Source organism: Eleutherodactylus coqui, chromosome 12, assembly GCF_035609145.1.
Source record: "Eleutherodactylus coqui strain aEleCoq1 chromosome 12, aEleCoq1.hap1, whole genome shotgun sequence".
Classification (NCBI taxonomy): domain Eukaryota; kingdom Metazoa; phylum Chordata; class Amphibia; order Anura; family Eleutherodactylidae; genus Eleutherodactylus; species Eleutherodactylus coqui.
The window spans coordinates 42,035,601-42,052,359 of NC_089848.1; the positions used below are offsets into that span (position 1 = coordinate 42,035,601).

Consider the following 16,759-nt stretch of genomic DNA (forward strand, 5'->3'; position numbering starts at 1 on the left):
GCTAGCCGCAGGACAAGCAAGCACCTCAAGGGCATACAGGGCTAGTTCAGGCCACGTGTCCAGCTTCGACACCCAGTAGTTGTAGGGGGCAGAGGCGTCACCAAGGATGGTCGTGCGATCCGCTACGTACTCCCTCACCATCCTTTTACAGTGCTCCCGCCGACTCAGCCGTGACTGGGGAGCGGTGACACAGTCTTGGTGGGGAGCCATAAAGCTGGCCAGGCCCTTAAAGACTGTTGCACTGCCTGGGATGTACATGCTGCTCGATCTACGCACATCCCCTGCTACCTTGCCCTCGGTACTGCGCCTTCTGCCACTAGCGCTGTCGGCTGGGAATTTTACCATCAGCTTGTCCGCAAGGGTCCTGTGGTATAGCAACACTCTCGAACCCCTTTCCTCTTCGGGAATCAGAGTGGCCAGGTTCTCCTTATACCGTGGATCGAGCAGTGTGTACACCCAGTAATCCGTCGTGGCCAGAATGCGTGCAACGCGAGGGTCACGAGAAAGGCATCCTAACATGAAGTCAGCCATGTGTGCCAGGGTACCAGTACGCAACACATGGCTGTCCTCACTAGGAAGATCACTTTCAGGATCCTCCTCCTCCTCCTCCTCAGGCCATACACGCTGAAAGGATGACAGGCAATCAGCCGGTGTACCGTCAGCAGCGGCCCAAGCTGTCTCTTCCCCCTCCTCCTCATCCTCCTCATGCTCCTCCTCCTCCTCCTGTACGCGCTGAGAAATAGACAGGAGGGTGCCCTGACTATCCAGCGGCATACTGTCTTCCCCCGCCCCCGTTTCCGAGCGCAAAGCAGCTGCCTTTATGGTTTGCAGGGAATTTCTCAAGATGCATAGCAGAGGAATGGTGACGCTAATGATTGTAGCATCGCCGCTCACCACCTGGGTAGACTCCTCAAAATTACCAAGGACATGGCAGATGTCTGCCAACCAGGCCCACTCTTCTGAAAGGAATTGAGGAGGCTGACTCCCACTGCGCCGCCCATGTTGGAGTTGGTATTCGACTATAGCTCTCCGTTGTTCATAGAGCCTGGCCAACATGTGGAGCGTAGAGTTCCACCGTGTGGGCACGTCGCACAGCAGTCGGTGCACTGGCAGCTTAAAGTGATGTTGCAGGGTGCGCAGGGTGGCAGCGTCCGTGTGGGACTTGCGGAAATGTGCACAGAGCCGGCGCGCCTTTACGAGCAGGTCTGACAAGCGTGGGTAGCTTTTCAGAAAGCGCTGAACCACCAAATTAAAGACGTGGGCCAGGCATGGCACGTGCGTGAGGCTGCCGAGCTGCAGAGCCGCCACCAGGTTACGGCCGTTGTCACACACGACCATGCCCGGTTGGAGGCTCAGCGGCGCAAGCCAGCGGTCGGTCTGCTGTGTCAGACCCTGCAACAGTTCGTGGGCCGTGTGCCTCTTATCGCCTAAGCTGAGTAGTTTCAGCACGGCCTGCTGACGCTTGCCCACCGCTGTGCTGCCACACCGCGCGACACCGACTGCTGGCGACATGCTGCTGCTAACACATCTTGATTGTGAGACAGAGGAGGAGGAGGAGGAGGAGGGTGCTTTAGTGGAGGAAGCATACACCTCCGCAGATACCAGCACCGAGCTGGGGCCCGCAATTCTGGGGGTGGGTAGGACGTGAGTGGTCCCAGGCTCTGACTCTGTCCCAGCCTCCACTAAATTCACCCAATGTGCCGTCAGGGAGATGTAGTGGCCCTGCCCGCCTGTGCTTGTCCACGTGTCCGTAGTTAAGTGGACCGTGGCAGTAACCGCGTTGGTGAGGGCGCGCACAATGTTGCGGGAGACGTGGTCGTGCAGGGCTGGGACGGCACATCGGGAAAAGTAGTGGCGACTGGGAACTGAGTAGCGCGGGGCCGCCGCCTCCATGATACTTTTGAAGGACTCAGTTTCCACAACCCTATACGGCAGCATCTCAAGGCTGATGAATTTTGCTATGCGGACGGTTAACGTTTGAGCGTGCGGGTGCGTGGCGGCGTACTTGCGCTTGCGCTCGAACACTTGCGCAAGCGATGGCTGAATGGTGCGCTGAACTACACTGCTGGATGGGGCCGAGGACAGCGGAGATGAGGGTGTGGGTGCAGGCCATGAGGCGGTAGTGCCTGTGTCCTGAGAGGGGGGTTGCATCTCAGTGGCAGGTTGGGGCACAGGGGGAGAGGCAGGGGTGCAAACCGGAGGCGGTGAACGGCCTTTGTCCCACCTTGCGGGGTGCTTGGCCATCATATGTCTGCGCATGGTGGTGGTGGTGAGGCTGTTGGTGTTGGCTCCCCGGCTGAGCTTTGCGCGACAAAGGTTGCACACCACTGTTCGTCGGTCGTCAGGCGTCTCTGTGAAAAACTGCCAGACCTTAGAGCACCTCGGCCTCCGCAGGGTGGCATGGCGCGAGGGGGCGCTTTGGGAAACACTTGGTGGATTATTCGGTCTGGCCCTGCCTCTACCCCTGGCCACTGCACTGCCTCTTGCAACCTGCCCTGCTGATGCCCTTGACTCCCCCTCTGAAGACCTGTCCTCCTGAGTAAGCGTTGCACACCAGGTGGGGTCAGTCACCTCATCGTCCTGCTGCTCTTCCTCCGAATCCTCTGTGCGCTGCTCCCTGGGACTTACTGCCCTTACTACTACCTCACTGCAAGACAACTGTGTCTGATCGTCATCGTCCTCCTCACCCACAGAAAGTTGTTGAGACAGTTGGCGGAAGTCCCCAGCCTCTTCCCCCGGACCCCGGGAACTTTCGAATGGTTGGGCATCAGTGACGATAAACTCCTCTGGTGGGAGAGGAACCGCTGCTGCCCAATCTAAGCAGGGGCCCGAGAACAGTTCCTGGGAGTGCTCCCGCTCCTGAGCAGGTGTTATTGTAGTGGAGTGAGGAGGCTGGGAGGAAGGAGGAGCAGCAGACAGAGGATTCGGATTGGCAGCAGTGGACGGCGCAGAACTGCGGGTAGACGATAGGTTGCTCGAAGCACTTTCTGCCATCCAGGACAGGACCTGCTCACACTGCTCATTTTCTAATAACCGTCTCCCGCGTGGACCCATTAATTGGGCGATGAATGTGGGGACGCCAGAAACGTGCCTCTCTCCTAATCGCGCAGCAGTCGGCTGCGACACACCTGGATCAGGAGCTTGGCCTGTGCCCACACCCTGACTTGGCCCTCCGCGTCCTCGGCCGCGTCCACGTCCTCTAGGCCTACCCCTACCCCTCAGCATGCTGTATTACCAGTGATTTGATTTCACAGGCAGGAAATAAATTGGCGCAAGACTGCAGGCCAAATATAATTTTTGCCCTTTTTGGAAAACGAAAGGCCCCACTGCCTCTAGTGAATGAATTATCTAAGTTTAATAACTGTGCTGTGTCCCTGCTTATGTGTCACAGAACGTGAGGGTAGCAGAGTTATTATAACTCTGGCAGAGCAGGTATTTTTTTTCCCAATTAAGGAAAGCAAATGGCGAAGCCAGCAGTAAAGCGTAGCTGGGTGCGTATGATTTAGCACTGTTCTTCACGCAGCTCACACGTGTCCACCGCCCGTAAGGACGGACAGAGGCTGGACAAATAGATTTGTTTTCACTTGTTTTTCCACCAAAAGGCAGCACTGCGTATATTCTATGAACATGAGAAGTTTAATAACTGTGCTGTGTCCCTGCTTATGTGTCACAGAACGTGAGGGTAGCAGAGTTATTATAACTCTGGCAGAGCAGGTATTTTTTTTCCCAATTAAGGAAAGCAAATGGCGAAGCCAGCAGTAAAGCGTAGCTGGGTGCGTATTATTTAGCACTGTTCTTCACGCAGCTCACACGTCTCCACCGCCCGTAAGGACGGACAGAGGCTGGACAAATAGATTTGTTTTCACTTGTTTTTCCACCAAAAGGCAGCACTGCGTATATTCTATGAACATGAGAAGTTTAATAACTGTGCTGTGTCCCTGCTTATGTGTCACAGAACGTGAGGGTAGCAGAGTTATTATAACTCTGGCAGAGCAGGTATTTTTTTTCCCAATTAAGGAAAGCAAATGGCGAAGCCAGCAGTAAAGCGTAGCTGGGTGCGTCTGATTTAGCAATGTTTTTCACGCAGCTCACACGTGTCCACCGCCCGTAAGGACGGACAGAGGCTGGACAAATAGATTTGTTTTCACTTATTTTTCCACCAAAAGGCAGCACTGCGTATATTCTATGAATAATAACTGTGTTGTGGCCCTGCCTATACAATTCTTTCCCTGCAGTATCAATGGAGGGTGGAATGCTCTGCAGAGGCGATTTTGAGAAGCCCAAAAAAAATGCAGCACAGCTAACAGCAGCCTGGACAGTACTGCACACGGATAAATATGGCCCTAGAAAGGACCGTTGAGGTTCTTGAAGGCTACACTCACTCCTAACACTCTCCCTGCCTATGCAGCACTTCTGTCCCTAATGCCAGGTGCAACGGTCTGCAGAGGCGACTTTGAGAAAAAAAAAAATCCCACTGCTAACAGCAGCCAACACACAGCTATCAGTGGCCCTAATAAGGACCTTTGGGGGTCTTGAAGCCTACACTAACTACCAATTCTTTCCCTACAGCAGCTCCGGTATAAACAGCACTGTCCCTCATCTAACTCACACCGCATCTGAGGCGAGCCGCGGGAGGGGCCGACTTTTATATTAGGCGAACACCTGATCTCGCCAGCCACTCACAGCAGGGGGGTGGTATAGGGCTTAAACGTTGCAGGGGGAAGTTGTAATGCCTTCCCTGTCTTTCAATTGGCCAGAAAAGCGCGCTAACGTCTCAGGGAAGGAAGTGAAAGTAACCAGAACACCGCATGGTGTTCGTTACAAATAACGAACATCCCGAACACCCTAATATTCGCACGAATATCAAGCTCGGACGAACGCGTTCGCTCATCTCTAAGAACTATACATTAATTTTTTTTTTTTAAGTTTTGTATGCATGACCCCTAATAAAACAAACAATTCTGTGAAAAAATAGCTATGAAAAATAGCCCTAAATGTCATGAAAAAAAATGCAGCAAAAATAATTTCGGCAGCCTAAGAAAAAAATAGGGCCATAAAGCCCCCACATGCGTACAATCACTAAAAATTGTCTGGTCCTTAACCCTTTAATGCTCCATGGTGTAGCGTTACGTCACGGAGGTTCAGGGTTTGTATGGAGGGGGATTGATCCAACTTCATGCAATGCAGGTGCCGTCTGTTTCTTACAGCTGACATCCATCCAAAACAGCTGCAATCAGCTCTCCTGCTGATCACAGCTGTTAACCTCTCAAATTTCTCTGTCAATTCTGACAACAGCATTTAAAAACCCGGATTAGAAATTGAGGGCCTTGAACAGCCCCCAATTTGATTGCAGGGTGCCATTTGGCTGACATACCAGTTGGAGGCCTTAAGAAAGTCCCCAGGGTTAGGGCGCCCACCCACTGGCGTTTTTTTTCCCTGCGAAATTCGCAGCATTTTTTTCTCTGCAGGGGTCTATGGGACTTGTAATGTTAAAATCGCGATCGCGCAAAATCGCGATTTCGCGGTAAATTGCGATTTTGCGCGATCGCGATTTTAACATTACAAGTCCCATAGACCCCTGCAGAGAAAAAAATGCTGCGAATCTCGCAGGGAAAAAAAACGCCAGTGGGTGGGCGCCCTTACCTTTGCAGATTGCCTTTCAAGCATGCCTATGGCGTGACATGATGGATTATCTGTCAGACCGCGATATAATGTACTATGTATGGTATTACGTCATACTGCAGGAGCGATCAAACTCTCGCAAGATCATGTCCCCCATGGAAACTAAAAAAATTGAAATAGTTTAAACTTTATTTAAAGTTAAAAAAAAATCCTTTGGCCATATTTATAATAAAAAATCCAAATAAAGCCCCCAAAACATACTTGATTTCACTGCGCCCATAAATATCTGATCTATTAAAATAACACATTTATTATGTTTTTCAGTACATTATTTGGTACATTAAGTAGTACTACCCTGTTTCCCTGAAAATAAGACATCCCCTGAAAATAAGACATAGCATGATTTTCCAGAATTCCAGAGGATGCAAAATGATTTTTCAGGCTTTTTGAGGATGCTTGAAATATAAGCCCTACTCCAAAATTAAGCCCTGCTAACAGTTAATTAAAAAAAGTCAATTTAAATAGTGTCCAGGCAGCTATACATGTAAAAAAGCTAAACCTTTTTGAACAAAAATTAATATAAGACACTGTCTTATTTTCGGGGAAACACGGTAGTAAAAAATACAACTCATCCTGCAAAAAGCAAGCGCTCAGACAGCTACGTTTACGGATAAATAAGAGTTCTGATTTATCAAAGGTGGGGAGGAATAACAAAAATGGAGAAAAGAAAGAGCCGCGTCCCTACGGGGTTAAGGACTGAAACACCCTGTCCTTTATTGAGTTATAAAGTATTAATTTAAATAAAAGGACTATCAGCACAGACTGCTTCCCAGTAAACGTGGCAGGAATTGTTGAAATGTGAAACAGATTTTTTAATATTTGTTGGTGACATTCTGTGAATAACCTTGGACACAAAACTTTGCTGATTGGCTTCTCCAAGTTATTCGTTTTCTTTGGAAACAGAGGACAGACAGTAAAAAACCGAGGTGCTATCTGTACTGTGCGAACAAACTGTGTCTGGGTCTGATTTCCTGTTTGGTGCCATAATTTAAAATAAATATAACCATGTGCCTTTGTGTGAACTTGTATCTGTTCTTTGACTCAGTTTCTTGAGAACGCACACCATCATTCTTCCCTCCATGTACCTTCCAAGCCTTGTAACAGAGCATCAATTGTGAGATAACTGTCACTTGAAAAGCAAGGATTTATAAGACACTCCTGGGGCCACAGGTCATTCCTTCTGCATGGACCAGTCCTTGTCAAACTCTTACTATTTTCTCTTACGTAAATCAGATAAGGGAACTGGGAAACATTTCTAGATTAGGGAGACCCAGAAACAGTATTGAAACAAGCTTACAAACATGCATTAAACCAGAAAAGAGAAAATTTACTGATTGCAAGACCAAAAAATAAAAAAACACAACTAATATGATTGATAGGGCCAAAGTCCATGTAGTAATCAGGGATGCACTACTGGTCAAAAGTTTTAGAACACCTAAATGTTTTCAGTTATTTTTTCACATCAACACTGTCCAAGTCCAGCAAACAAAGTGAAATGATTCAGAGGTTCAAAAGTAAGTTAAAAACATGAAAACATTATGACATTTTAACCTGAAACACAACAATAGTCTGAATTTATGATTTTTGCCAAAGGGCTTCTTATAGGGAACACATCAAGTGCAGCTGCTCTGCAGCACAGAGAGCAAATTATGGTTTGAAATTGGATGTAAACTATTCCTACAGGTGCCTAAACTTTTGTAGATTACTTTCAAACCTTCTGAAAGTAGTGTTTGAACATGGACTGCATTATAAAAGCCTCTAGGGTAGGATAGAGCACACTATCTTCAGGATAGGGCACACTGCTATTGTAATGGCAAGAAAAAGGCAATTAATCAAATATGACACACAGACAATTATAATTATTAGAAGTGTAGGGAATTCTTCTCAAGGCTCATACTTACCAGGAATTATTATATTTTTCTGTAAATTAACCAAATGGTCCAAAAAATTAAAACATGTTTTATTAAGAGTCGACCCATATGACATGAATTTATTTACCTGAGGACCCATAAATCCTCGTTCTCCTGCATTCCCCGGGGCACCAGGATCCCCTTTAATTCCCTGCAGATAAATTTTGAGGTTATTTACATGTTTATTCACACAAATATCAAAGAATGAATTCATCTCTAAATACTTCACAAGGAATGGGCTACATTTATGATAGTATTTTTTGCTCATGATTAACTTTGTTGACACATGAATACATTATATAAATTCCAAAAAAGTTGGGACACAAAGAAAAGAGAAAATGCAGTGATTTGAAAATCTAATCTAACATATTTTATTTACAATAGTACATAGAACACATATCAGAAGGTGACAGTGAGGCATTTTTCTATTTCATTTAAAAAAATAAACCCATTTAGATATGGTTGGCAGCAACACATCTCAAAAAAGTTGGGCCCCGGCCATGTCTACCATTGTGCAGCACAGGGGCGTAACTATAGGGGTTGCAGGGGATGCGGTTGCACCCGGGCCCAGGAGCCTTAGGGGGCCCATAAAGCCTCTTCTCTCCATATAGGGAGCCCAGTACTATGAATAAAGCATTATAGTTGGGGGCCCTGTTACAGGTTTTGCATTGGGGCCCAAAAACATCTAGTTACACCTCTGGTGCAGCATTCCCTCTTCTTTTTACAGCAGTCTATAAACATCTGGGAAGTGAGGACACAAATTGCTAGAGTTTTGGGAGAGAAATGTTGTTTCATTCTTGTCTGATGTAGGATTCTAGCTGTTCCGCAGTCCTGGGTCATCGTTGCTAGATTTTTAGTTTCCTAATGCTCCAAATATTTTCTGTTGGTGAAGGGTCCGGACTGCAAGTGGCTAGTTGAGCACCCAAACTCTTCTGCAAAGCCATGCTGCTGTGATGGATGCAGTATGTGGTTTAGCATTGTCTTGCTGAAATATGCAAGGTCTTCTCTGAAAGATGGGAGCATGTGTTGTTCTAAAACCTCTATATACTGCTCAGCATTAATGGTGCCTTTCAAGATGTGTAAGCTGCCCATGCCATATACACTAATGCAACCCCATACAATCAGAGATGCAGGTTTTTGAACTGTGTGCTAATAACAAGCTGGATGGTCCCTCTCTTCTTGAGTCCACAGGACATGGTGTCCATTGTTTCCCAAAAAAATGACACATTTTGATTCATCTGACCACAAAACAGTTTTCTATTTTGCTTCAGTCAATTTTAAATGATCTTTAGCCCAGAGAAGATGCCAGTGTATCTCGATTGTGTTGATATATGCCTGCTTCTTTGCATGATGCTACTTTAACTTACAATTATGGATTCCATGGCGAACTACGTTCAAAGACAATGATTTCTGGAAGTATTCCTGAGCCCATGTTATGAGTTCCCTTAGGCCTCATGTCCACTGGGAAAATCAGGCCCGCTACGGATTCTCCATGTAGAATCTGTAGCGGGTCCCTCCTGCTCCGCGGACATGAGGCATAAAAATCAGAATAAACTCACCCCTCGCCCGCTCCGGATCTTCCCTTCGCCGCGGCGTCATCTTCTCTGCGTCGCGGCCGGATCTTCTTTCTTCGGCTCGGCGGATGCGCAGGGCACGTCGGTGACGTGCCCCGCGCATGCGCCGGCCCGAAGAAAAAAGATCCGGCCGCGACGGAGAGAAGATGGAGCCGCGGCGAAGGGAAGAACCGGAGCGGGTGAGTAAATTCCGATTTTTGTCTCCCGCGGATCCGGACAGCTTCCATAGGCTTCAATAGAAGCCCGCGGGAGCCGTCCCGCATGAAAATGGAGCATGGTCCAGGTTTTTTCATGCTCCATTTTTAAAAAAAATCACTTTTATTGACCATCCGCGGGTATTTATCTACCCGCGTGTGGTCAATACATCCCTATGGGATGCGGATCCGCGGGCAGGAGAAGAGTTAAAATCTGCTGCGGATTTTAATTCTTCTTTTTCCGTGGACATGAGGCCTTACAGAATCATGCCTGTTTTTAATGCAGTGAAGCCTGAGTGCCCATAGATCTCGAACATCCAATATTTCTCCAGATTCTCTGAATATTTTGATGACATTGTGCACTATAGATGGTGAGATAGTCAAGTGTTACACAATTTTACAAAGTGTTACAGAGGAACACTTTTCTGAAATTGTGGAACAATTTTTAGGCATAGTTTTTCACAGATTGGTGAACCTCTGACCATCTTTGCTTCGGAGAGACTCTGCCTAACATGCTCTTTTTATACACAGTCATAGGACTTAATAAAAAATTGACCTTCCAGCTGTTTTTCATTACTACCACTTACTTTTCGAGCCTTTTGTTACCCCTGTCCCGACTTTTTCGAGCTGTGTTGATGCCATCAATTTCTAAATACAATTTTTTAAAGTAGATGGAAAAATGTTTCCCTTTCACCTTCCGTTAAGGATTCTACATTCTATTGTGACTAAAATATGGTTATTCTTTTTTCTTCAAATTTACATTGCCCCAATTTTTTTGGAGTTGGGGGTTGCAGATATTCATGATATTTCAGCTATCCTTTTGCATAATGCAATGAATTGAAGTATTTACAGTATATCTTGATACATAGAGAGGCATGTTATTTTAGTTTTTAGTTGTTTTGAAGGTATGAATGTGTGCTTTGTCTGTGTTAGGGCTCCTTCACACGAGCATGGTTTTAGCGCAGTATAGGCACGTGAAAAGATCGTGGCTATACTGCACTAAAAATATTGTGAATGGGCGATTTCCAGCTATTACGTCTCGAGCTTAATTAGCAGTGAAATTGCCCGTTCATACGAACGGGAGCTGCGTGGTGCATGTTATCCAGCTCCCATAGGAGTCTATGGAAACTCCTGCGCAGCTTGCATCAAAGATAGGTCAGTTCCTATCTTTTCTCACAGCATGGACCTTTGATTTCAAAAGAAATCTTAAACATTGTGTTACTGAAAATGGCTAAGAGCTAAAATTATTGCTGCTATTTGAGTGATTAGATTCCACCTTTAGCAAGTTTTAATACATTTTCTAATTACATTGGAATAAATGGCTGACTGTCCACAGCTTTCCACAGCAATGTCAGTTGACTGTGAGGGGTTTAAAGGGGTTGTGTGAGATTTATTTTTTTTTATACCATGCTCCTCCACAAAATACACACAGTCATATACTTTCCAGGATCTCAGCATCTACTGTGCTGTTACTCGGTCATCCCTGGCCGTTTTTTGTTAATAGGCTGCAATAAACTGTGTACAGTATGTCAAAGGTAGCTGCACTGAATGACAGAGCTCAACAATCGAGCGTTGAACTCTGCCATTGTCTGCAGTAGCCTGCGACGTCCCAAAAACAGGCTGTTGCAGTCTGTAAATAAACATTGGCCAGGGAGGACCGAGCTGATAACACGAAAGATGCTAGAAGCCGAGAGAAGTAAGTATACGTATGACTGTTTGTTATGTTGTGGCATGATGAGCATGGTTTAAAAAAAACAAAAACATCTCGAACAACCCCTTTAAACAGTATGATCATGGCTCAAAAGGATGTTGCTGCAGATTTTCTGCAATGGAAAAACCTTCAGCAAAATCCATGTCAAAATCCCCACCATTTGGTGGGGATTTTGATGCAGAACTGCAGCCATTCAGTTGAAAAGGAGAGCTCTTCTGCAGATCAGTGTCAAACTCCACACCAAAACCCGCCATTTGTAAACAAATCATACAGAAACAATGAAAAAAGCATTTAAAGAAGTTGTCCAGGGTTAGAAAAACATGGCTGCTTTCTTCCAAGCACAATGCCACCCTTGTTCGTAGGTTGTGTCTAGTATTGCAACTCAGCTCCTTTGAACTGAATTCATTCTTAAAGCATGGAGAAATGCAGTACACAGAAAGGCCGGCAGAAGGCTACAGACAGGCATTCTAGTATCAGAGAGAGGAAACACCTGTGATTGTCACAGGAACTAGATAAAAAGATCAGTTCCTACCACACTCAGAGGAAAACAGCAGAGCTGGAAGAGCTGCAAGCCTCGAGTCTGATAGGAAGGATGACCCTAGACGCTTACCTCCACTATGGGTCTCCCTTGCTTCTGTGCAAACCACTCTCTGTTGTTAGGAACAGAGTTTCCTTAGTAACAATGGCACATGGACATTTCCCTTGCAACAAGGCAGGAGCTATTTTCATAGGCGGCTCCCATGCACTTACAGGCCTTAGTCAGATGGGCGTTTTTAGCCGCGATTTGCGGATCGCATGACGGATGCGCATCCGCAAATCGCATGACCAGTGCGCGCAAGTCGCCCGCAAATCGCCCGAAAATCTGCTCCTAGCCGCGTTTCATTAGAAACGGGCCGGGGCTGTCCAGCGCATTGCATTCAATGGAGACGGCAATACAGCCGTCTCCATTGAAAGCAATGCGCTGCGGGCGAGCCCGAGATGAATTGTCGGTAAGGGCTTAAATATATAAGCCCTTCCCTGCAATGCATCCTAAAATGTGTTAAAATGAAAAAAAATTGTATACTCACCTTCTGCCGGGAGCCGGAGTTCCGAGCGGCCGTCCTGCAGTGGGTGTGAAGGGGGTGTGAGTCAGACCTGCCCCCTGGTTGGCTCAGCGCTGAGCCAATCAGAGGCATGCCTCACTCACACCCATTCATGAATTCATGAATGGATGTGAGTCAGACCTGCCCCTGATTGGCTCAGCGCTGAGAGGCAGCAGTCACTCACCCATTCATGAATTCATGAATGGGTGTGTGAGTGTTTTCAGCCTCTGATTGGTCAGGGCTGTGACCAATCAGAGGCAGATCATTCAGCAGGCGGGGATTTTAAAGCCCCGCCAGCTGAATAGTGCCGAGAAGCAGTTCAGGAGAACTGACAGCGGCCGCGGCTGGACTCCGGCTGCAGCGGAAAGGTGAGTATACAATTTTTTTTTATTTTAACACATTTTAGGATCAATTGCAGGGAAGGGTTTATATATTTAACCCCTTCCCGACAATTCACCCCGCGCACGCTGGCAGCCCATTGCTTTCAATGGGCAAACATCGTTCTTCTCTGCCACAGCTGTTACAGCTGTGGCAGAGAAGAATGATTTGTCTTCTATATGTTCTCAATGGGGTCGGCGCTGCTGCCGCCGGCCCCATTGAGCGCATATACAGAAGAGAACAGGAATCGCAGATCGCAGATAGGTGTGATCTGCGATTTTTTGTTCTATAATTTATCGGACGAGCGCATAAAAAGCGCTCATGTGTCCGATACCATTGCAAAGCAATGGTTTTAAAAAATTGCCGGACGCATGCGCATGCGCAAATCGCGGCTAAAAACGCCCGTCTGACTAAGGCCACAGACAGACAGATTTGCAGACACTGTGATAATAATCTGCACATATTATAGTGAGTTGACTATGCATTTGGCCAGAATATCTCTAAATGCCTGATTATCCTGAAAAAATAGCAGACGGGTGGGCATTCAGATACTGCCTCCCTGCTGATTGGACCGAAGAATGTGCAATGCTGCATGAGAAGTAACGGGAAGGAAGTACAGGACAGTGAACTGCTGGCAGAATGCTAGGCTTACTACATGCCCCCTCCATCAGAGTGGATTGCAAACAGCAGGGCAACAGAAAGATGGGGAAGACCACCTGAAAATCAGAAGTTACAGACATGAAGTATGGTACAAACAGCAGCAAATGAGTTGGTAAGGAGAACCTGTTGTACTTTAGAAAACTTGTTGAAAACTCAGGTAATCTTCAATTCTGATTAAAAAAATTAAAGATTAGAAAGTGATTGTGAAGAATTATTGACAAACTAAAATGTTGACTGGTAAAATGCTAATTATGATAAATTAAAGTTTCTCCTGACTTAATAAGTTGCTATAATCATACCGGTGGTCCGTAATTGCTTCTTCTACCAGGAAGACCCTGAAATATAGAATACGTAATTAATTATACTACTAGACAATAATGAACATATTTGTTGGTCTTTCTTATATTCATGCTAGAGTGTAACAAGTAACCATAGAGCCCTGTAGTCAAACTTGGAGTTGTGCCTGCTTCATCAGGGCAGGAAGGCTTTTATGGTCTCCTGTGGCCTTTTTTGATCTCCCAGTGATCTGCAGTAATTGTTCAGCTCTCTACTTACATCATCCACAGTTACTAATCACTTCTAATCTACTAGGCCCTACAGCTGCTAGTATGTTTACTACAATATCTATTACCCTGGTAGTTATACTCATGATGGACCCCTACTTTTATTTTTTTTACATATTCTGTGATTTGATCGCACCTGCTATAAAATAAGTCAGCACTAAATACATAAGAGCTAGTAATGGAAATAATAATAATAATTAGAGATGAGCGAACACCAAAATGTTCGGGTGTTCGTTATCCGGAACGAACTTCCCGCGATGTCCGGGTGTTCGTTTCGAGTAACGAACCCCATTGAAGTCAATGGGCGACCCGAGCATTTTTGTATATCGCCGATGCTCGCTAAGGTTTTCATGTGTGAAAATCTGGGCAATTCAAGAAAGTGATGGGAATGACACAGTGACGGATAGGGCAGGCGAGGGGCTACATGTTGGGCTGCATCTCAAGTTCCCAGGTCCCACTATTAAGCCACAATAGCGGCAAGAGTGCCCCCCCCCCCACTGTCAGCATAAAGATCGTTCTCCTCTGCCACAGCTGTAACAGCTGTAGCAGAGAAGAACGATGTTTGCCCATTGAATTCAATGGAGCGGCAATACAGCAGGTTCCACTGAATGCAATGGGCTGCCCGCGATCGCAGGATGAATGGTCGGAAAGGGGTTAAATATATAACCCCTTTCCTGCAATTCATCCAGAAATGTGTTACACTAAAAATATATACCGGCGTATAAGGCGACCGGGCGTATAAGACGACCCCCCAACTGTCACCTTATACGCCGGTAATACAGTGGAGCAAAGAATAAAAAGCATTACTTACGTTTTTAGATGATCTGCGGCGCTCCTGCAGGCTGTCACTCCCTCCTAATCCACGGCAGACAAGCTTTCTCTATGAAAGGCTTTAAATCCCTGCCTCCAGAAAGACACGTGCCTTCAGCCAATCACAGCCAATGACAATGATGTCATTGAATGGCTGTGATTGGCTGTGTTTCTGGAGGTGGGGATTTCAAGCCTTTCGTGGAGAAAGGAATACTTTGCCGTGGATTAGGAGGGAGCGACAGCCTGCAGGAGCGCCGCAGATCATCTAAAAACGTAAGTAATGCTTTTTATTCTTTGCTCCACTGTATTACCGGCGTATAAGGTGACAGTTGGGGGGTCGTCTTATACACCCGGTCGCCTTATACGCCGGTATATATTTTTAGTGTAACACATTTCTGGATGAATTGCAGGAAAGGGGTTATATATTTAACCCCTTTCCGACCATTCATCCTGCGATCGCCGGCAGCCCATTGCATTCAGTGGAACATGCTGTATTGCCGCTCCATTGAATTCAATGGGCAAACATCGTTCTTCTCTGCTACAGCTGTTACAGCTATGGCAGAGAAGAAGGATTTGTCTTCTATATGTTCTCAATGGGGTCAGCGCTGCTGCCGCTGGCCCCATTGAGCGCATATAGAATGCATCCATAGCGAACCGCGGGAGGGGCAGACTTTTATATCAGGCGGACACCTTATCTCCCCAGCCACTCACTGCAGGGGGGTGGTATAGGGCTTAAACGTTGCAGGGGGAAGTTGTAATGCCTTCCCTGTCTTTATATTGGCCAAAAAAAAGCGCTAACGTCTCAGGGAAGAAAGTTAAAGTAACCCGGACACCGCATGGTGTTCGTTACGGATAACGAACATACCGAACACCCTAATATTCGCACGAATATCAAGCTCGGACGAACACGTTCGCTCATCTCTAATAATAATGCCACACCAGTTATAGAGATAACATAATAAACAGTTTGATAAATGTCCATATGGAAATATATCAGATTCTTTCTTGTTCCCAGAAGTCAATGCTGTTAAAATCTTACATTATTTCCAGCAGCACCAGGTTCTCCAGGTTTTCCTTCCAGTCCAGGATCACCCTAGAGAAGTGACAGAATAAAACATAATGTATAGGACTCTTATCCAGTCATTATAAGAGTTCTGTAGGGATGTTATTAGTAAAATCAACATAGACTATGGAAGATAATGGCTACTATGGGCCATTTCAGAAATATATGATGCTCTTCTAATCTTTGTTAGTTTATGTAAAGTAATGGCAACATGCTATAGTATTTTTATTCTCATTGTCCAAAACCTCTCTCCCATAGAAGCTGTTGGAATCAAATGAAACTTTCTCTGTGTGATTGTAAAGTTGATATACGTAAGTGATTACAATATCAGAGCAAAAGGAGAATTTATTGCTGAAAACTGACCCCTTGAAGGGAGGCTCTAGTATCCTGTTGTACTGCCTCTAGCTTGGATACAAGATGTGATACATATAATAAGAGAGACGTCAGGCAGCAGATTTGGTGCGGTTGTATTTTATGCATTCATAGGAATACACAGACAATAATGCCTCCTCAGCACACAAGATGGCGACGTTTCGACTCTAAAGAATGAGTCTTTGTCAAGCTTGACAAAGACTCCTTCTTTAGAGTCGAAACGTCGCCATCTTGTGTGCTGAGGAGGCATTATTGTCTGTGTATTCCTATGAATGCATAAAATACAACCGCACCAAATCTGCTGCCTGACGTCTCTCTTATTATATGTATACTTTTGGGAATTTGGACTCGTTCCCGGTCTGGGCTGGCAGACAAGGCTGAAGGATATAGTTTAGGATTTTTTCTCCCCCCCAGACTGGTAGTGGTGAGTGCTGCTGTTTAACTTTATCTACACTCGATGAGATACGGCTCAGCATGGAGGCTCTAGTACCCTGTTGTACCACCTCTAACTTGGATACAAGATGTGATATGGGCGGGCATGGAAGTTTTAGTACCCTGTTGTACCACCTCTAGCTTGGATACAAGATGTGATACAGACAGGCATGGAGGCATACAGGCTGTCAACATTGGTGTTCCAGATGGTCATATGTGTTCCATTGGTGATAAATCTGACAACCGGGCAGGCCATGGAAGTGTGGCAATATTTTGGAGACATTCCTGTGACACCCTTTGCTGTGTTCAGCTAAGCATTATTTTGCTG

At 46.0% G+C, this 16,759-nt stretch overlaps 1 protein-coding gene across 1 annotated transcript in view; it reads right to left on the bottom strand.

The window, feature by feature from the left end:
• The window catches only part of LOC136586937 (collagen alpha-6(VI) chain-like), a 126,674-nt gene that overhangs the window by 51,466 nt on the left and 58,449 nt on the right, over positions 1 to 16,759 (bottom strand). The window contains exons 20-22 of the mRNA XM_066585279.1: positions 15,604 to 15,657; positions 13,491 to 13,526; positions 7,681 to 7,743 (exon numbers count right to left, since the gene is read on the bottom strand). Coding sequence (XP_066441376.1) covers positions 7,681 to 7,743; positions 13,491 to 13,526; positions 15,604 to 15,657 — 153 coding nt within the window. The remainder of the gene's footprint in view (positions 1 to 7,680; positions 7,744 to 13,490; positions 13,527 to 15,603; positions 15,658 to 16,759) is intronic.